General features: G+C 58.8%; 2 protein-coding genes across 8 annotated transcripts; both read right to left on the reverse strand.

The window, feature by feature from the left end:
* Positions 1-1,560: 1,560 nt before the first annotated feature.
* Ppp1r12c (protein phosphatase 1 regulatory subunit 12C) lies at positions 1,561-11,542 on the reverse strand. 3 transcript variants are annotated; one of them, XM_048330181.1, is made up of 22 exons: positions 11,195-11,542; positions 8,891-9,021; positions 8,693-8,811; positions 8,023-8,182; positions 6,451-6,595; positions 6,290-6,364; positions 5,778-5,851; positions 5,581-5,708; positions 5,358-5,431; positions 4,955-5,092; positions 4,698-4,765; positions 4,117-4,230; positions 3,899-3,989; positions 3,532-3,615; positions 3,400-3,460; positions 3,187-3,278; positions 3,068-3,108; positions 2,880-2,979; positions 2,651-2,755; positions 2,410-2,460; positions 2,273-2,323; positions 1,561-2,199 (listed from the first exon to the last, which is right to left on the reverse strand). In XM_048330181.1, exons 1-22 carry the CDS (start codon positions 11,525-11,527, stop codon positions 2,113-2,115), a joined length of 2,322 nt encoding a protein of 773 aa, XP_048186138.1. In that variant the 5' UTR covers positions 11,528-11,542; the 3' UTR covers positions 1,561-2,112. The 3 variants fall into 3 exon arrangements, with proteins under 3 accessions (XP_048186138.1, XP_048186137.1, XP_048186136.1); XM_048330180.1 differs by having other exon boundaries at positions 3,187-3,275; positions 4,934-5,092; XM_048330179.1 differs by having other exon boundaries at positions 4,934-5,092.
* Positions 11,543-12,453: 911 nt separating this feature from the next.
* Positions 12,454-19,415, reverse strand: Tnnt1 (troponin T1, slow skeletal type). Of its 5 annotated transcripts, none has more exons than XM_048330213.1 (14): positions 19,369-19,415; positions 18,242-18,284; positions 18,128-18,141; positions 17,911-17,943; positions 17,632-17,664; positions 16,742-16,763; positions 15,892-15,955; positions 15,574-15,690; positions 15,274-15,351; positions 14,970-15,083; positions 14,662-14,771; positions 14,118-14,208; positions 13,970-14,010; positions 12,454-12,622 (listed from the first exon to the last, which is right to left on the reverse strand). In XM_048330213.1, the coding sequence occupies exons 2-14, from the start codon at positions 18,271-18,273 to the stop codon at positions 12,577-12,579; spliced, it is 795 nt and encodes a 264-aa protein (XP_048186170.1). In that variant the 5' UTR covers positions 18,274-18,284; positions 19,369-19,415; the 3' UTR covers positions 12,454-12,576. The 5 variants fall into 5 exon arrangements, with proteins under 5 accessions (XP_048186170.1, XP_048186171.1, XP_048186168.1 ...); XM_048330214.1 differs by having other exon boundaries at positions 16,742-16,760; positions 17,911-17,946; XM_048330211.1 differs by having other exon boundaries at positions 17,911-17,946.
* Between the last annotated feature and the right edge of the window lie 301 nt (positions 19,416-19,716).

Below are 19,716 nucleotides of genomic sequence, written 5' to 3' on the forward strand. Positions count from 1 at the left end.
CCACCTGTCCACCCTCCAGAGGTTGCCACAGAAAATGCTTCTTCTGTATGCTGTGGATTCCTGTACACTGTGACTCTGCTCCCCCTGGCAAGCCCTGTGACTAGTCCCCACCGTCCCCACTATCCAGGATGGCTGTAAGGACTGGGTGTTCCTTTGCCTTTAGGAAGAACAGCCCTTTCTCTCTCCATGGCTCCTCCCCAGTGTCCTGGCAATGTCCCAGGGCCTCTAGAACCTCCCTTTGGAGGTGGACCCCAGAGGGGCTCTGAGGTTGCCAGGGTGCCTCATGTCTAGTTTCCTCCTGGGACAAGGACTCCTTCCTACATCAAGCCCAGCTCAACCCCAAACCAAAGGCATGGCTGGCTCCATGTGACCCATGGGATAAACTCCAATTCCAGCTTTGCACCTACAGCCTGAGGCTAATGGCCAGCCTCAGGGCCTGCTTTCCTTCTGCTTGGAATGCCCTAGCTCTGTGGTAGCCTCCTGAGTGCTGAGATTACAATCATGGGCCACCATTCCCAGCTGCCACTTCTCAGTTCTAGTAGAGGAACCAGAAATGCAAACAGTTACAGAAACCATCCTGTTCATACTCTTTCCTAATAAGCCCCTGAGGGTCCATGATCCAGGCCAAAAAGCCTGCAGGAAACAGTGAAGAAGCCAGCTGGCCATTTCTTACCACCTTCACTACATCACCTACTCTGGGCCATCATCCTGTCCTACTGGGACTTCACCTGTAGCTGCCCGTCACCCCCAACCTCCAGTTTACTCTCGGTGCAGCAGCCAGGATGTTCCCTTAAGATCCCAGTTGGATGGAGGCATGATGGCCAAACCTGGCCAGGGCTTACATCCTTAGCAGAGCCCTGGCCCACACAGCACTATCAGTGACTTCTTATCACATCTTAACACGTCACACCTGCTTCTACCCCAGGGACTTTGCAAAAGTGGCCCCCACACCAAGGACTCAGGTACACAGATCACACTCCATCATGCTCAACTATCTGCCTCCCAGACCACACTGCACAACACCCACACACGTGCACCCCACCTGGGCCCCTTCCCCGGCATGCACCTGAGTTCCCGCGCACTGCCTGCCACTCTCACCACCACACCTACAGCAGTAGACGGGCCTGGGAGCAGAGCACGGCCAGGCATGGGTCACAAATGTGCTGCTCCAACCTCTGCTGACAGGATGGAAGTATTCCTACAGCCACAGCTTCCCATGTTTAGACTGCTCTGTGCAAGTCATCTCAAATGTTAAATATTGACAACTGGCTCCAATCTATTTGAAAGGCAGCCTGGGCTCCCCACCCATGTCCATGGCCCCAACGGACCCTCCCACTTCACCTCCAATTGCTTCCATCTCACTTAGGGCCCCCACTCGGACAAGTTGCTGCTTCTGGAGTGCCCCCACATACCTGTGAACTAGCTCCTATCCACCTATAACACCCTGCCCAGATGACCCAGTGGTCTGGTCACAGATACATAAAACCTGAGCACCAAAATACGGAACAGCCCCCACCCATCCAGCTCCATCCCCCTACTGGGGAGGAAGGCGTTGAGTGGCAATGTTACCATTTTTATTTGTGCCTGTGCTTTGTCTTGAAAATACCTTCTCCCCCTCCCCAGGCAATGGGTGGGAAGGGGGCAGCAAAAATAGAAAACATTCCTCCCTATTGCACACGGACCCTATGTACAGGCCCACCTGGCAGAGGCAGGGCCCTATATACAAGCCTACCAGGCAGAGGCAGGCAGGACTCTTGGCACATTCCTGGATCCCTGCTTGGGAGGGGGTGTTGGGGTGGCATCACACGTGAGGTGGGACCCCAGTGGCCACTCTGATCCTGGCTTCTTGGTCCTTGCTTCCTCCTGGTCCCTTCTCTGGCCCCAGTCTCCTTTTGGCAACATCCCCCTTTCTGGCTCAGCCCCCCACCTCCCTCCTGGCCTGGGGCCCCCTTGGCTCCTGGGGCCTCTGTGCTTCCCTCTGGGTCCTGAGGTCCCCAGAGGAGATTATGGCTTCTCAGGGACGTCCCCGGAGCCCTGTCACTCGTGGTCACGGGGGAGGGGTGCGTGTGTCAGAAGCGGCTGCATAAATACAGTGCGGGCACTCTGCGGTCGTCACTTGGACAGTTTGCTGATAACCCGGATCAGCGCTGCATTCTCGTCCTTGAGACGCTGGTTGTCGGCACGGAGGTCGGACAGGGCCTGGGGCAGAGGGCAGGATCAGTTGTCTGCCCACAGCGCTGGGCCCTTCCAGCCCCCAGCACCCAGCACCCACCTTCAGCTCCTCCTCCAGCTCTGCGGCCTTGCGCTCCAGGGCTCGGCGCTCCTGCAACAAGGGGCAAGGTCAGAGCACCCATTGCTGGAACTAGGAGTAGGCTAAGGCTTGCCCACACCCCAGCAGTCCCCACTCACAAATCTCTCCAGCTCCAGGAGTGCTGGCCTCTCAGCAAAGCGTTCCTGCCGCTGGAGGGGACAGGGGAGGCCCAGGTCAGCATGGCACCAGCCCACCGTGCGCTGGGGTGTCTGGGGCTCTGACCCAGGCCCCCAGTCACACCAGATGCACAGATGCTCATCTTTCTTGCAGGGTCCAGCTCCAAGGCCAGGCCTGCCCCTCACAGCTGGGCACCAGTGTCCAGGCCAGCCCAGCTCTCACCTGCGTGGCTCGCTCTAGCTCCACCTTGAGCTGTGCCAGCCGCAGCGTGGTCTCTGTCAGGGCCTCTCGTAGCCGCTCATTCTCCCGGCGCAGCTCTGCGTATAGCTGGATGCGAGGGAGACAGGCCAGGTCAGGAGGGCAGGGGCAGGGTGGGGCGGGGGTAGCCCCAGCCAGCAGAGGCAGGAAAGGAGGCGTGTGGGCAGCATGGGAGGCTGGGGTGAGGCTGCACCTTTCGGAAGCCTCCGTCGGACTCTTCATGATCTCGCTGCGGCTCAGGGTTGAGATCCCGCTGCGAGCGCTGCCTGCGGGCTGAGCTGCCGTCCACAGCGCTGTGAAGGGGCCAGGGGCACAGGGGGCAAAGGCATCAGGGATGCAGATCCTACAAACCAACCAGACCTCCCTGCCCCATGCACCTACCTGCATTCAGGACTGTGGTCCGCCAACTCCGCCTCCTCCCCCTGACAAGAGGCAGAAAAAGAGAGGTCAACACTCCACTCCATCCCCAGACCCACCTCCCCATGGACCAGGACCCTCACCTCCGCAGGCCCTCTCCGCTCTTTGCCGGCCTTGGCCTTGCTGTGCTCCCTGGCGGCCAGTGGTCCTGGGCCCTGCCCATCGGGCGCCTCTGCTGGGGAAGGGGCAAGAATCAGAGTGTGCGGCGTCTCCCTCTGTGCTGCGGGCTCCCAGCCAGGCTCCTGTCTGCAGGGAGCAGGTCATCGGCCCAGTCACTCTGCCAAGGCGAACCTCACCTCGCTGGGCAGGGCCCTCGGAATTCTCCACGCCAGGCACGCGGGGCCTCCGGGATGGGTCCTACAGGTAGGAGGGGGGCAGTCAGGACCCGGAAGCCGGTACCCCACAGCCGCTCACCTGACCCTGCTCACCAGGCTGGGCAGGGATGACTTCTCTGGTTCTGGGGCCTTCCCTGCAGCCTTCTCGGCCTCCTTCAGGTCTGTCAGAGTCACGCCCTGGCAGGAGAGGGGCAGTCAGGGGACAGAGCCCTGCCTCTTGAAGACCCAGGGGCCCAGGCCCCAAACTCCTCCCTCAGACCCAGGGGTCCAGGCCCCAGCCTCCTCCCTCAGACCCAGGGGTCCAGGCCCCAGCCTCCTCCCTCAGACCCAGGGGTCCAGGCCCCAGCCTCCTCCCTCAGACCCAGGGGTCCAGGCACAGCCTCCTCCCTCAGACCCAGGGGTTCAGGTACAGCTTCCTCCCTCAGACCCAGGGGTACAGGCACAGCCCTCCTCGGGAGACCTGAGTGGACCTCCGGGACTGGCGCATGAGGCGGGAGCGAGCTTTGCGCTGGGATTCCGACTCCTCATCCCGCACAGGCATCTGGTAGGACCTGAGGAAGGATGGGGCACTTAGGTATGACCCCTGGGGCCCTGCCTCCTCCAAGGCTTCACCTTCCAGGCAGACCTCAACAGTCACACAGGAGCCACCACAGCCCTGGGAGCCCCAGGTGGCCTTACCTCCGCCGGTCCCGGGAGTCCGTGGGGACATCTGGCTTGGCTGGGGACATGGGCCCCCCTCCGCAGGGGGGAGAGGAGTGCTCCAGAGGAGGAGGGGGCCCAGCAGAGTCAGACCTGTGTGGATTCATGATTCAACACCCACTCAGACTGGAGATCTGTGCTGAGCACAGCACACAGCAGAACAGCCACGTCCGCTGAGACCGACAACTCAGCAAAGACAAACCCGGGAGCACAGGAGGGTAAAGAACGTCAGTGAAAACAAACAACCAAGCTAGGAACACAGAGATTCAGAGACCTGTGCCTCTCCTTCGATGGGAGGGCCCTCAGGGGGCCACAGGGACAGAGCCAGCTCTGGGGGTGTGAACGAGAACAGAGAGAAGAGGAGGGAGGCAGGGCAGAGGGAAGCAGACCTCTGTGGCCTTGGAAGTTTTACTGTGTGTCTGACATACCAAAAGGGAAACTAGGGCAGTGTGGTTAGGGGACGGGGAGTCAGGAGGCCCAGGGAGCAGAAAGACTTGTCCAGTATCATGAACCAGTAGGACTGACCCAGCCTTCCCACCCCAAGGAGCCTCAGGACTTACAGAGGAGTGGGTTCCAGAACCTTCCGGGAGGGAGTGGGGTGAATCCTGGCAAGTCGTGGCTCCCTGACCTGCATGGAGAAGAGCTAGCGAGGTATTCCCTGCCACAAGGCAGGCTGTGGAGGTCCTGCTCTACACAACCCCCCCACCAGAGTAGAGGTCCCGCCCTGCCCACCCACCAGAGTGGAGGTCCCGCCCCACCTACCCACCAGAGTGGAGATTCCACTCCATCCACCCACCTGAGTGGAGGTCCCTTCCACCTGTGAGGAGGAGGCAGAGCGCTGCAGCCCAGCCCGAGGGGCTCCCTCAACCCCCTGCCTTTCTAAGGGACCCAGGGCACTGGAGCTGCCTGTTTTCTGGAGACCAAAGCGCTGGGGGAAGGCAGCCCCTTCTGGCAGCTGGAGAGAGGAATGTCACATCAGTGTCCTCTCCTGAAACCTGGGCCACCCACGGGACCAGCAAACCTCCCCTGCCAGCTTGGGGCTTATGCTCAATTGCCAGGAAGACAGTGACCCAAACTTTCAGTCCACCTGTCACCCCAAACCATTCTACTTGCCCCCAAACCTGCAGTCGACTCACTCCCCAAACTTGCAGTCTACCTGCCCCCCAAACCTCCCACCGCCAGCCCGGTTTCACACAACCTCTCGGTGGGGCCCAGCTCACCGCAAGGCTCTTGGGACCTGGGGACGGTGGGGAGGACATGCCATTGAGGGCCCTTGGCTCTGGACAGGGCGGCTCTGTGGGGCAAACAGAAAGGAGTCACAGAATGTGACACACCTGGGAGACACAGCACCTGGGAGAGCCGAGACCTGGTCTCCTCCCTCAGACCCGGGGGTCCAGACCCCAGCCTCCTCCCTCAGACCCAGGAGTTCAGACCAGTTCCCACCTGTGGGGCTTTCTTCCCCATCATCATCATCTCGAATGGGGGCACCCCCTGTCCCAGCAGGCCGGCGTTCCTTGGACAGGTCTTGGAGGGAGTTCTTCTCTCGGCTACTCAGGCGGCACACAGAGCTCCTGAGAGGCAGAATGCGTTGAAGGGGAGACAGGGGGGCCCCTCTGGCCTCCCACCTGGGCTCCTCCTACCTTCGGTGTTTGCTGCTTGAGGGCACCTGGGGCTCTTGGCCTCGGCTCTGAGAAGCCTCTTTTTGGTTCCGAAGCTGCAAGGAAGGGAAGGGGCTGCTGAGAATGCTGGCAACACTACCACTCGTGGGGCCCTGGCCAGCCCCCTCAGTGCCAGCTGGAGTGCCAGCATGCATGGCCACACTGGCCTGGCCTTGGGCAGGCACTCTGGCCACAGACGGCTCTGCAATCTACTCTGCCTGGCCAGCAGCAACTGGAAGAGGTGCCTGGTCTGGGCTCTGGGACTCAGCCCCTGAGCTGCCCTCTCCCTACCCTCAGGGCAGCCTTTGCTACCCCCGATCTGCAAGGAGAGGTGCTTACCTCCTCTCCAGCTCAGCCCTTGGTGCCCCTCAGGAATGCACTCAGCCCTGCCCTTCCCAGCACCTCTGGCTGCCCAGGGATGCCCTGTCCACAGCCCTCCCAAGTACTGGTCCCAAGGTGGGGAGAGGAGGTTCCCGGGGCAGGGTGGGACTCACGTCCTCCTGTTTCCGGGCCAGTTCCTCCAGCAGGCTCAGCACCTCCTCATCAGCCAGGTCACAGGGACGCTGCCCCTGGGCCAGGGAGTACAGGGCAGATGATCAAGCAGGTGAGGGAGCCTCTGACCCCCACCCCCTCTGCCACGTGGCACAGCTCTCACCGCATGGGTCAGCGAGTCCATGCCCCCCCCATGCTCGGCCAGCAGACGGCAGGCATCCTCCACACCCCAGTGCGCGGCTGCGTGCAGGGGAGTCCAGCCGTCGCCATCCCGGAGCTCCGGATCATAGCCCGCTTGGAGGAGCAGCCTGGGGGGCCAGGGAGGGTGAAGTCAAGGGCCAGGATGGGGCATTTGGGCCAAGGGCCACTGTGGCCAGTGGCACCAGGTAGAACATTCAACATCTCTGCATTGGCCAAAGAGCCACAGCACCAGGCTCCTCCTATGTCCTCTGATTGCTGCCTCTTCACACAAGCAGGCAGCCTGACAGATGGCTTCCCAAACCCATTCCTCAAATGCCAAGATCAGACGGGGAAGTTCCCAGTGGGGAGCAAGAGTGCCCCCAGAGGAAGGGGATGCAATGCATCCTCTGCCAGACCCCAAAGCCAAAGGCAATCTTGGGGCAACAGATTCTGGGACCCAGCTATCCTAGAATGATGGTGCTTGGAGTGTCATCCTCCTCCCTCCCCCCACATACCCAGGGACCTCACCACCTGCCTGTCCCAATTGGTGTGATCCCTTTCTCACTCTACTGGAGAAAAAAACTTGCCTCAGACTCATCTTCATTCCATTTCAAGTGAAAACAATAGTGTCAATCGCAAAAAAAGCAACAAAGGGACCTGAAAAGTGAGTGGGGAACCAGCCCCAACTCCTCTACCATGAGGTGAGTGGACTGCAAAGCAACACCCGTGATGGAGATGAAAATGACAAGGAAGAATATGAACTGCCATGTGCAAAACACATATGCAGCCGGGAGTTAGTGGCTCACGCCTGTCATCCTAGCTACTCAGAAGGCTGAGATCTGAGGATTGCAGTTGGAAGCCAGCTCAGGCAGAAAAGTCCCCTGGAGACTCTTATCTCCAATTAACCACTCAAAAACCAGAAGTAGCACTGTGGCTCAAAGTGGTAGAGTGCTAGTCTTGAGCAAAAACAGCTCAGGGACAGCACCCAGGCCCTGAGTTCAAGCCCCACGACAGACCAAACCAAAAAGCAACAAACAAACAAACACATATGTGCCAAGTAATACAGCCTTCAAATATATTTAAAAAAAAATTTTAGGAGAAAAAAAAATACCAGAACGACAAGGAGGCAGAGGAAAAGTTCACAAGTCTGCCAAAAAATGTTGGCATGTTTCTTCCAGTACCTGACGGAACGAACAGGGGAACCCTGCCAGGGTAGAGAAGATCTGCACCACAGCTGACCCTCCAGGGGACACCGTACTGCCTCCACTCTCCTCTAGCTCATACACTGGGTGACGGAAGGCTAACCTCCACAAATCTAAAAGGCTGTGATGGTATCTCACCTACTTTCTGACTATAATACAGGTAAGCCAGGGAGTCAGTAATAAATGAGATAATGCTAAAGAACCCATGGTCACAGGCCACGAATTCCAATTTGTTTTACACTGAACGGCAATGAAAACCTGTGGGTTCATATATAGCTGCATTTTGAGGGAAACACATAGCCTCAGGTACATAGATAAGAAGACAGTGAGAAGGAACAGGTGGACCCACTCACCTCATCACCTCAATGTAGCCCTTGGCAGCAGCCACATGCAGGGCAGAGGCCCCTGTGCGGGGGTGCCGGGCCTCTGGCATGGCCCCCCCATTCAGCCAACACCTGGTGTCATGAAGTAGCAATTCCTCCTCCGCCCGTTTGGCAGCCTCCACATCCACGCCTGGGAGGATGAAGGCAGGTGAGAGGTGGGACTCACCTGATCTGGGCTGAACCCACTGCTGTTCCGCCCTGGGCAGCAACAAGGAAGGTCAGATGGGCCCTGACTCCTGCCTGGCCCCACCAGAAGCAGCCAGGGCACAGTGCCCTTCAGGGTACAATGCCCTTTGGGGTTCAGTCAGTCTCAGGCCCTGTGCCCCTCTGTGCCCCACAGGACACGACCACGTCCCACCGTTCTTATTTCCTCATCAGTGACATGGTGAAATGGCAACCGCACCAGCATGTGCTCTCGCTCTGTGCAATGTCAGGAGAGCTTCCACAACTGCCCACTTCTGGGGGGGGGTCTTCCTGTGACTGCATACTTCCCTGGGGGGGGCTTCCTATGACTACTCTGGGGGTGGGGGGATGCCCATTTCTTTCACCCAGGCTGAGACAAAGTCCTAGAGAATGACAAGGCCTCTGAGCCCTGGCAGCCCAGTCCCAAAGCTGTCTTCCTGGACACCCTGTGGCCCACCTCGGCAGGCAATCTCAGCCCTCAGCAGCCCCTCCATGGCATCCGACTCGGCCAGGTCCAGGGGCAGGTCCCCATCACTGTTGACCGCAGCAATGTTGGCCCCATGGCTCAGGAGGTACCTGGGGGCAGAGCAAGGTCAGGACTGCCAGTCCCAAGCCCCCTCCCAGAGAGGCCTGGTCCCCCCCTACCATGCCTCACCTGGCAATGTCCAGGTACCCACAGGAGGCAGCTACGTGCAGGGGTGTCCAACCCTCGTTGTCTGCCTGGTTCACAGTGGCTCCCTGCTCCACCAGGAAGCGCACCACCTCCAGGTTCTCATCGATGCAGGCCTGGGGGTGGGAGCAGCGGTCATCGAGAGAGGCCAGCCCTCCCGGCCTAGCCCTGGGGAACTCCAGCCACTCAGTCCCTTAAGACACCTCTGGCTCCCCCAGGGCAAGCCAGCTTGGCACCTGGAGCTCAGGGGAGATACAAGTGGATTCCAGGAGTGGGAGAGGACAGAGGGAAGGGGTGGGGTTCTTAGTGTGGGGCTTTCTGTGGGAAGAGAGTGGGGTTCAAATTCAAGGCTTTGCGCTTGAGCCATCTTTTTTGTTTTGGTTATTTTTTAAATATGGTCTTGTGCCCAGGGCAGTCCTCAATCTCCTGAGGTGACAGGCATGCACCAATATGCTAAGCTTGAGATGAGGTTTCCCTAAATGTTTGCCTGGCTGGTCTTGAACAACATGATTCCTCCAATTTCCATCTCCCAAGTAGCTGGCATTGCAGATGTAAGTCGCCATTCTGACCCTCCTATGGAACTCCTAAACCTACGTGACACCAAGCCCCACCCACAGTGACTACCTGTAGGATGGGTCTTCCAGCCATCACATCAACAAAGAGCCCTGGCCCCTCCATCCTCAGACGGGTGAGTCCTTTCCAGGGGTTGAATGGATGCAACCCTTGAGAGAAAAGATGCCATGCAGGACGGCAGAGCTCATATCCACACAGTGGTAGAGACAGATGCCCATCCATGTATCCCATCCACAACACAGGAAAAAAAAATAGATAACGGACATACACGCCAATATTTGCTGGGGACAGAGCAAGGATCTGGGGTAGGGTCCCTGTGGGGGTAAAGGGACTGCTTCTGTGCCCAGGCTAAGTAATGCAGCCCCCAGAGGCCGTGGGCCTACTGTGTGTAGGGGTTTACTGGACCATCCCGTCTAATCTCCTTGCCCTTCAGAACTGAGTGCTCAGGAAGATGAAAGCCTTGCTTGGCCTAGGCAGGAATCGCCCCAGAGCTGGACTCTCGGGTTCTCAGGATAAGTTAACCCCCCAAAGCCTTACTGCTCCAAAGCCACTCATCTGCAGTAGGAGGAGGGAACTACAAGGCCAGAAACATGAAGTCATGGAAACTCAGGCTGCAAGAGGGGGGCCACACTTGCCCTGGGAACGTTTATTTCCACTCCGTTGCCATGGCAAAGGGAGGGGGGGGCAGGCAAGGAGATGGGCCTTTCCCTTTCAAGGACCTGGCCCTGCGTAGGCATCCATGTGAACCATGCCTGAGGCATGGGCATCAGGAACCCAGGAATCCAGGCCTGGCCCTCCTCCCTCACATTCAAGAGTCCAAGCCTCAGCCTGCCTTCCTCAGGGCTAGGGGTCCAGACCCCAGCCTCCTCCCTCAGAGCCAGGAGTTCCAGATCTTTCCACTCCAGACCCCACACTCCTAGCCATTAATGCTCCAGGCAATTTAGAAGAGGGAGGAGTGTACCAGTTTTGCCATGTGGTGGGCAAGCCACAACTAAATTGGGTGTGGGTGGCACACATCTGTATCCTAGCTACTCAGGAGGCTGAGATCTGGAGGATCATAGTTCAAGGCCAGCACAAAAAGTTCCCTAAACTCCATCTCCCAAATACCCAGGGATGGAGCCATGGCTCGAGTGGTAACAGCTGCAACCTAGCAAGCAGGAAGGCCCTGAGTTCAAACCCCAGTTAAGGAGGTGGGGCGGAAGGAACCCAGTGAAGGGAGACCATGAGATGACTAGCAGGGGAGGCACCTGCTGGGGATGGGCGATGGGGGAGGCCCCTCGGAAAGACCATCCTCAGGCAGCAACCGACTGCACAAGGCAGAGGCTAGGGGGGCCTAGGCAGAGGCGGCCTAAGCCAGGCTTGGGCACGGGGAGCGGTGGTGCTGGGTGCAAGAAGTTAACTGCTGGAAAGGGGGAGCCAGGCCGGCCTGACACAGACGCTGGCAGCGCTGTAGGAGGGAGGTACGCGGTAGACTCAGGGAAGATGACAGCCAGAAACGTGGAGGTGGCATAGGCAACCCAGGTGGAGGGCGCTCTGGGACGGGGAGGACAGCCCCGAGTGACAACACCGGGCGGTCAGCGATGGTCAGGAAAGGCCTGGACTCGGGTGAGGGGCCCTGGCGGGACTACAGCCAAGGGGCTGGATCGGATGAGAGGGGATCGGATCAGAGGGCGGGCTGCGCCGGGCACCGGGTGGAGAGCGGGTGGGGGCGCCGACCTGGTGCAGGGCGCTGATGCCGTCGGCGTTGGTGGAGTCGAGCACGGCGCGGGCGGGCGGCGGGGCGGCAGGGTCGGGTTCGGTTCCGGGGCTGGGGCCCGGCCCGGGGTCCGCGGCGCGCAGCATCAGCCGCGCCTCGTCCAGGTCTCCGCCCGCGCAGGCCGCCAGGAACTCGGCTGCGCGCTCGAAGCGGACGGTGCGGACGCGCCGCTCGCCCGGGCCCGGCTCGGCGCTCGCCCGCGCCCCCCACTGCCGCAGCTGCTCCCGCCGCCGCTCGCGGGCCGCCGCCGCCGCCGCCCCCGGGCCCGCCGCCGGGCCGTCCTCCCCCGACATCGCGCCGCCCGCCCGCCCGGACGGCCACGGAGCGAGGGAGCAAGCGAGCGAGCGAGCGACCGGCAGCACCGAACCGCCGCCGCCGCCGCCCGACAGCGAGCCCGCCCGCTCGGGGGCCGCCGCCGGAACTGCCGTTCACCTCCCGCCGCCTAGGGATCCCGCGGCCCCCGCCCAGCGCGCTGACGTCAGGGCTCCTCCCCAGGGGTCGCTGGGAAATGGAGTCTGTGGGCGGAAGTAGCTAGCCCCGCTATGCCCCCAGGCACATTGCGAAGTGCGCACTTCTTCCCTAGGCGTCCAGGGGAAAAGGCCTGTCCCGGGGAACTCTGGGGAAAGGCCAGAGCGCGGTCCGCAGCATGCTGGGAGATGTAGTTCTCTGTATAAAGGAAACAGCCGGATTTACAGGCCGGGTGGGATGAGGAACTGCGGGTCCCATACATCTCACCAACTTCTCATAGACTGTATACTTCATTTATTTTGGCTTATCTGGTCCCTCTAGTTAGAAATAAACTACCTGAGGGCAAGGATTCTTTTTGTTTTCAGAAACTGCCTTTTTGAATGAATGGACAGCTTAGGTTGCCGTTGGGGGGGGGGCGGGGAGAGGACTCCAGGGCCCATTGGAAATTGGGTCTTCATCCCAGAGGCCTTTGAAGACAACCACTCTCAAATTTCCCCGCAGAAGGTGTGAAACGCAGTTTGCGGTGCAGAGGTCAAGTTCATCAGCTTGACAGCCTGAGGCATGCTGGGAAATGTAGTTTCATGGGCCACACCCCAAAAGGCACAGCTGGTTGTAGGCCAGGCCCCCCAGGAAATCGGGCCACAGGGCAAAAAAAAAGTCCTCAATACCCAAATGGTGGTCCATGGTCAGTAAAATGTCAGTTCCCATGAGTACCCAACTGGTCAGGAAGAGTTCAGCAGCAGATGCCTCTCAGGAGCCTTTATTTAGAGCTTTTTATTTATGTTTTTATTTATTCAGAGTTGCACATAGGACCTACGGGGGGTAGGATGGGGGGTTCCCGGTGCTTCCAGGTGGGCCCGGGGTCCTGGGCTGCTCATTTCCAGCGGCCTCCCAGGCGGCCCTTCCCTGCCCCTTTGCGGCTGTGGGAGAAAGCCACAGTGTCAGGCAGGGCATCTCCAGCACTTCAGGCCTGGAGTTCTATCAGCCAAGCACCGCCCCAGTCAGGGGAGGAAGCAGGCGCAGGCAGGCAGGGTTACTCTTCAGATTCCATGAGGGTGGGGGCAGATGGCATGTGGGCATCAATGTTAGGGGGTGAGTCAGGTGTTCATAGGTGGGATGGGGGAGGAAAAGGGATCCCCTTTTCTGTGGCATGCTGGATGGTGCTGTGTGTGTGTGAGAGAGAGAGAGAGAGAGAGAGAGAGAGAGAGAGAGAGAGAGAGAGAGAGAGAGAGAGAGAGAGATCCCAGGTACCAGGTAGAGTGGCTCAGGCCCATAATCCCAGCTACTAGGAAAGCAGAGACCAGGAAAATCCCACTCTGAGGCCGGCCCAAGAAAAATAAAATAACTGAGATGTTCCCCCCTTCCCATGTCAACCAACAAAATTTGACTGTGACAGTGTGTGTGTCATTCTAGTTGAAGTGGAAAGTGCAAATGGAAAAATCATGGTCCAGGTTGAAAAAAAAAAAAACAGGTGGGGGGAGAACCTAAAAAAGAACTAAAGTACTGGGGATATGGCCTAGTGGCAAGAGTGCTTGCCTTGTATACATGAAGCCCTGGGTTCGATTCTCCAGCACCACATATACAGAAAATGGCCAGAGTGGCGCTGTGGCTCAAGTAGTAGAGTGCTATCCTTAAGCAAAACGAAGCCAGAGACAGTGCTCAGGCCCTGAGTCCAAGGCCCAGGACTGGCAACAACAACAAAATAATAATAACTAAAGCAGAAAGAGCTAGGCATGTGGCTCAAGTGGGAAAGAACCAGCTTAGCAAAGTAAAGTCCTGAGTTTTCAAACCCCATGATCACAGATATGTATATATAAGATGCATTGTATAGAAAATAAACAGAGAGCCTGAAAATGGAACAGAAAAAGACATGGAGCTATTGAGGACACTGGGCCTGGAGCCCTTGGTGCAATGGGCAAGGTCTTAACAGCCCATTGTAGAATGCAGGGCAGAGTCCCAGGCACTGTGCACTAGATGCCAGGGTCCAGCTACAGCTGTGACAATGAAAAAAACAGGAGGAGGCATGGAAGTAGAGCCACTTCTGCATTCTAGAGGTCTCGCTTGTACCAGCACAGATGTGCACACGCGCATGCACACACACACACGCACACACATCCAGCATTGCTATAGGACTAAGATTCCTGGCCCCCACTCCGTTGGAGCACAGGATTAGAAGGGGGCTGCCAGACAGCGTTAACGGGTGGACAAGGAGTCTCACAGGCAGAGGCTCAGAGGGCAAAGTGGCGAAGGAGCAGGGCAGTGCTTACAACTTCTGGGCGTGGCTGATGCGGTTGTACAGCACGTTGATCTGTGGGGTGAGAGGGAGAGGCTAGGGTGCTGGCGGGGACATCCTGGCCCACCCCGCCCTGCCCTGCCACCAGGCCAGCCTCCCCCAGGGGCCAAGGCCAGCCTCACCTCATATTTCTGCTGCTTCAGCTTCTCCATCAAGTCAAACTTCTCAGACTCCAGCTGGTGGATCCAGTCCAGCAGCTCTTGGGCCTTCTCCCTGGCAGGGAGGAGGGAGGGCTTGTGGGGGAGAAGAGCCAGCATGTCCTGGGCCCAGAGATGCGGAGGAAGGTGGCCGGAACACTGAGAGTAAGGGTGTTCACCCCCAGTTTCTCCACATCCAAAATGGAGATCTCACCGCTTCCCCCAGGGAGAGGAGGAAGCCATGGTTTCTCAGAACCACACCAAGGAGGAAGAGGATGGAAAATGGGAAAAGGGGGGAGGACAAGGTGGGCGAAGGAGAAAAGAAGAAGGGGGGACACAAAACTGGGTCCTAGGTGAGTGACACATTTCACAGAGAAGACAGCAGAGCCCAGAGAGGAGATGATACTTAACCCCAACACACACAGCACCAACCCTCACTCTCCAGCATCACCCTACGTGCCTCAGTGTCCCCTCACCTCCCTGCGCCACACGGAGCCCGGCCACCGCCTTCCCTCACCCTCCCTCCTACCGGAGCTGATCCTCCCCCAGGTAGTCGATGTTCAAAGGCTTTTTCCGCTCAGACAGGATCCGAAGTTTCGTCTCCCGCCCCGTCTGACGCTTGCCACGTTTCTGTTCCGCCTGATGGGTGGGGAGCAGAACCCTGGGCCCAGGGGCTTTTCCTCCTGACCAACCCCATTTCAAGTCCAGACCCGGGAACCCAGACCCCAGGCTGCACCCCCAGACCCACGAGTCCAGGCCCCAGCCTCCTCTCGCTGCACCAGGCGTCTGGGCCTCTACCCCAAACACTGGCCTCGTGCGCCTGCAAGCCTTCCTCACCTTGACCAGGTAGCCCCCAAAGTGGGCTCCCATGTTGGACAGAACCTTCTTCTTTTTGGCGTCATCCTCCGCCCGCTTCTTGGCCTCCTCCTCCTCCTTGCGCATCTTCTCTTCCTGTGGGAATAGCGGGGTGCACCCAGGGGGCCCTGTAGGCCGCAGGGATGGTGAACTGTGTGCTAAGGGAACTTAGAGTGAGCCATGAGTGCAGTGAACTTGGGGTGAACTGTGCGTGAGCTGTGTCCTGAGTTAACTTGGGGTGACCCAAGTTATGGGGGGGCCCACCATACCCAGAGCCTGGACCCACCGCCAGCTTGGCCTGCCGCTCCCGCTCCTTCTCCGTGCGGAAGCGCTGTTGCTCAGCCCTCTCTGCCCGGCGCCGCTCCTGGGGGTGGCGGGAGGTGAGGAGAAGAAGGAGAATAAGGAGGTGCAAACTAGCCACTCCCCCCCCCCCCCCCAGGCAGGAAGTCAAGAGGAGACATAAGAAGGTTGAAGTCTCAGCCTCTGTTCTGGGCTTAGGGGAATCCATCTTTTGTGCCCCCCTCCAGGCACCGCAGGGAGGTGGGGGGCTCTGAAGACCCCGCCCCCCCCCAGGCCCTGCACGCACAATGCGGTCCTTCAGGGCAATGAGCTCCTCTTCCTCCTTCTTGCGCTGCTCGAAGTGCACGTCAATGAGCGTCTGCAGCTCCAGCAGGTCCTTCTCCATGCGCTTCCTGTGGATGTCCTGGGGTGCAAGGGACCCCGTGACCCCAGGACCCCGGGACCACGCCCAGGCTGAGGGGCTCTCCCATTAGGAAAGGATGACGGACAGTGTGCACAACCGGGGACAGTTCTCAGCACAGGCCTCCCCGCTCCCCAGGGCCACTGGAGCAACAACTGCTGGGCCTGGGCCTGGGGTGGGGGAAGAGGGGCAGCCGCCACTCACATCAAAATCCACACGCTCCCCTTCAGGGATCTTGGGGGGAATCAGAGGAGGCACGACTGGACGGCTGCATAGATAGAGTGGGCAAATGCATGAGCAGGCTGACCTCCCTGACCCCAGAGGCCCTCATGCTGCCCAGAATGACCGCCAATGGGTAATATGGGGCTCCTGGGAACCCCAAATGCTCTCAGTCTACACTGAGACTGGCCATCAGTTTAAAAAAAAAACACCACAGCAGATTACAAAGATTTTGTACAAAGAAAGCATATATACAGCCAGGTACTGGTTTTCATGCCTGTAACTGGAGCTATTAAGGAGGCTGAGATCTGAGGATATCGATCAAAGAAAAGTCCCTGAGACTCTTTTCTCCAATTAACCAGCAAAGAACTGGAAATAGAGGTGTGGTTCACATGGTAGAGTGCCAGCCTTGAGTAATAAAAGTAAAGGGACAGCACCCAGGGCCTGAGTTCAAGCCCCAGTATGTGTGTGTGTCCAGACTTTAACCAAGAGGGCTGGGAACAGGCTGTGCCCTGCCACGCACTGTGCAAGGCCTGGCAGTTTCCTGCAGAAAGGAATGGTGACCTGTGGAAACTTTCTTTTTGTTGGTTGTGGGGCTTGAACTCAGGACTTGGGCACTATCCCTGAGCTTTTTCACTCAAGGCTAATGCTCTACCATTTTGAACCATGGCCCCACTTCCAGTTTTCTGGAAGTCGATTCGAGATAAGAGCAGGAGAGTCCTGTGGGCTCTTTGGTTTCGTTCCGTCCTTCTCTCCTATCCTGCACCCTCTCTCTGAAGATGAGGAAACCTCTGAAAGAGGCACTGCTAGCACCCATATTCCCTTATCAGCTCACCTGGGTTTGGGGCGCTCCTCTTCTGGTGGTGATGGAGGATATAAAAAGACAATTAGCAAGAATTCAGAGCAGCCCCAAGCCTCCGTCCTGGGAGCCCAGGGAAGCACCCTACAATCAGTGCTGGGGATGGGGGGCATGGGTAGAGGAAAAGGAAGGGGGAGGCTGGAGTGGCCATACGGGAGGAAGCCGGGCACACGCATCAGATATACATTCAGCCCCAGTGTGGGGGCCCCTTGGTCCCCAGACTCGCCTCCTTATAAGCCCAGAGCCAAGGCTCAGGGGTGAGTAGCAGTGGTGATTTAGCTCAATGAAGGCACTTGCTTATGGAGCTGCAGGACCTGGCTTCCATCCTCATCACGATAATAATAATAACAACAATAATAATAAATAGTAAAAAGCCCAGCCATGGAGGGGGTACAGCCCCTCTGTTCACCCAGCTACCCCACAGCTCTGTCCTCAGGCCCCACCCCTTTGGGACACAGACATCCTGTTTCTATTGCCATCCTCGAGCCCAGGCCCCAACCTCTGAATGTATATGGAGGGAGAAAGATGACAGACAGGGATGGGAAAGAAAAGGAGGGGGCGCCAACCCTGAGCCCTGCTCCAAGCGCTCCTCCAGGCTGGGAGCTGGGCGGGCCTCCGGTCCTTTAAGGAAGGGAAAGGGTTAAAGCCGGCAAGGCCATTTCCCTTCGCGGCCACCAGAGGGCGCCGCGCCTCCGGGGCTTAAAGGCGGGGCTTACGTGATGGGCGTGTTTGTGGGCGGGGCTTGAGGGCGGGGCGGGTGGGTTACCAGGGAGCAGAAGGGTGATGCTGGACGGCTGGCCGGATGATATCGGGGTCCCCGGGCCCCCGAAATCGTCCTCGGGAAGCCAAGCAGTCGCGGTTATTACCTCGCTCAGCCGCCGGCTCCGGCACCTCGGGGGCTGGGAGGGGCGGGAGGAGAAGCAGGGTTTGGGGGTGCGGGGAGGGGTGGCGGCCACGCGGGGTGCAGGAGGGAGAGGAGAGACCGGAGCAGGGGTTAGAGGGTGGGCTGAGGCCGCGGGAGCCCGCACGCACCTGCCCGCCTCCACCGGCCCGAGCGCCCCCCAAGCCCAGCCATCACCACCACCACCACCCCTTCCTGGACCCCGAAGTCCAGTTTGGACCTCCCCTGGGGGTCCGGGCCTCACCTTCCTCCTCCTCCTCCTCCTCCGCAGCCTCCTCTTCTGGACAGGTCGGGACAGACAAGGAGGGCGTTAGGAGCTGCGGGTCCTTGGCCAGCGAGCAGGGCAGGAGCCTAGGCGCCCGGGCAGCCAGCCCTCTGCGCCCGGACGCGCCCCGCGCCCCACCACGCCCCAGATGGGATCCCCAGGCCCGGATCCCAGCGTCCCCCCCATCTCCACTCACCTTCCGCCTGCTCCCTGAGGACCGACGGTGGGGAAGAGAGAGGGAGGCACAGTTAGACATCTTAGGGTGGGAGGGAGGGGCTCTCCACGTGGCCAGCCCCCCTCTATCACTTACTCCTCATAGTCTTGATCCTCGGGGTCCGACATCCTGGAGAGACCTGAGGACCAGAACGGAAGCGGAGGGGGGGTCACCAAGGAGGAGGAACTGGTAGCCTGGATCCCTGGGTCTGAGGGGGGAGCCTGGGGCCCAGAACCAAAGCTACACTTGAGTCAGGCGTGGAATGTGACTGGGGCAGCAGCAGGACTGCAGGCCCCACCCCTCGCACAGCTGTCCCCTTTTGTCCGGTGACAGGCTGGGTGTCCCCTTTTGTCCTGTGACAGGTCCAGGAACCTGATCTGGTGGGATTAGGGGTGCTGGAGAAGGGACCAGGGCCTGAAGACAATGGCTGCCCCACCCTGAGTGCTATTTTGGGGTATGCTGTAGTTGGTGGAATGGAATATTTCCTAAGAAGGGACAGGAGCAGGGGAGCTTCTGGGACTGCCAGCCCCACTGCCCCAGCCCCCTCTGGCTGGACTCCCCCACCTTCACCCCATCCACAGAGGGCTGAGTGCCATGCATTTCATCTTTACCCTTCCCATCTCTGTGACCCTCCAGGCCCCAAAGTGCCCTGCTTAAGGGATCCGAAATACTAACACCCATAGATCCTGACACCCTCAAATCTGTGACCCCTGGAAACAGACCAGCACTCCCATCTAACTCCAAATCCTCAGGTCCCCAGTTCATGAAGCACACACATGGCTCACATACCCTAACATCTCCAGGTATGGACCTCAATTCTAGACCTCAAGGTATAAGAACCCCCCCCAAAAAAAAATTTCTTGATCTCCAGGGTCAAAGGTTCAGTTCACAGCACCCTGCACTATAACACCCCCAAAGCTGATATTCTGATTCTGGGATCTCCATCTCTAAAATCTGAAAGTCTGAGACCATCTAATCTCTGGGCTGTTTGACCCACTAGCCCCAATCACCCCGATTTCTGCTATTCCCCCAACTTCTCAGGCCCAGTCAGTCCTAAAGACGCACTCCCCCAGAAATAGCCCACAAATTTGAACATTTGCTCTTCCATCCTGAGTATTCCCCAATGTCTCCCACATTCCGACATAAAGCTTTCTGTGCCTACCTTCATCCCTCTTCCCCTCCCCTAGGCCATGGGTACCCCAAGAGGCCCCTGCCCCTCTTACCTAAGGCCGGTCCACAGATGCTCTAACCTTGATGGGAACCTTTGCAGAGAGCACTGGGGCCAACAGGTGCTGGGGGTTTATAGCTGCGCTCTCAGCCCCGCCCCAGGGGGTTAGGGGAGGGGAGAGAATTCCTTTGCTCAAACACAAGTGCCACGGCTCAGAGACTGCTTCCCCCTTCTCCTCTCCCTGGTGACTCCAGATCGAGGGTCCCCATACCTCCCAGCTGCTCCAAGATGCCATCAGTGCCATCCTGGAGCCTTGGCTGGGTCAGGCCCCCTCAAAAGAGATCTAAGTAACTAACTCCCTTATGGAACTCAGCGCCCCAAGCTTTAAAGTGCCTAGGATGGG

This window comes from Perognathus longimembris, chromosome 20 (assembly GCF_023159225.1).
Source record: "Perognathus longimembris pacificus isolate PPM17 chromosome 20, ASM2315922v1, whole genome shotgun sequence".
In the NCBI taxonomy this organism is placed as follows: domain Eukaryota; kingdom Metazoa; phylum Chordata; class Mammalia; order Rodentia; family Heteromyidae; genus Perognathus; species Perognathus longimembris.

Excerpts from the sequence above, each read along its gene's own strand:
- Ppp1r12c (XM_048330179.1), bottom strand. The coding sequence starts at position 11,527 with ATGTCGGGGGAGGACGGCCCGGCGGCGGGCCCGGGGGCGGCGGCGGCG. Across the intron at positions 8,812-8,890 it reads GGGTACCTGGACATTGCCAG|GTACCTCCTGAGCCATGGGG; the intron begins GTGAGGCATGGT and ends CTCTGCCCCCAG. Across the intron at positions 3,616-3,898 it reads AGTCCCGGAGGTCCACTCAG|GGCGTGACTCTGACAGACCT; the intron begins GTCTCCCGAGGA and ends CTCTCCTGCCAG.
- Tnnt1 (XM_048330211.1), bottom strand. The coding sequence starts at position 18,273 with ATGTCGGACCCCGAGGATCAAGACTATGAGGA. Across the intron at positions 15,084-15,273 it reads AGCGGCAGGCCAAGCTGGCG|GAAGAGAAGATGCGCAAGGA; the intron begins GTGGGTCCAGGC and ends CTATTCCCACAG. Across the intron at positions 14,011-14,117 it reads TGAAGCAGCAGAAATATGAG|ATCAACGTGCTGTACAACCG; the intron begins GTGAGGCTGGCC and ends CTCACCCCACAG.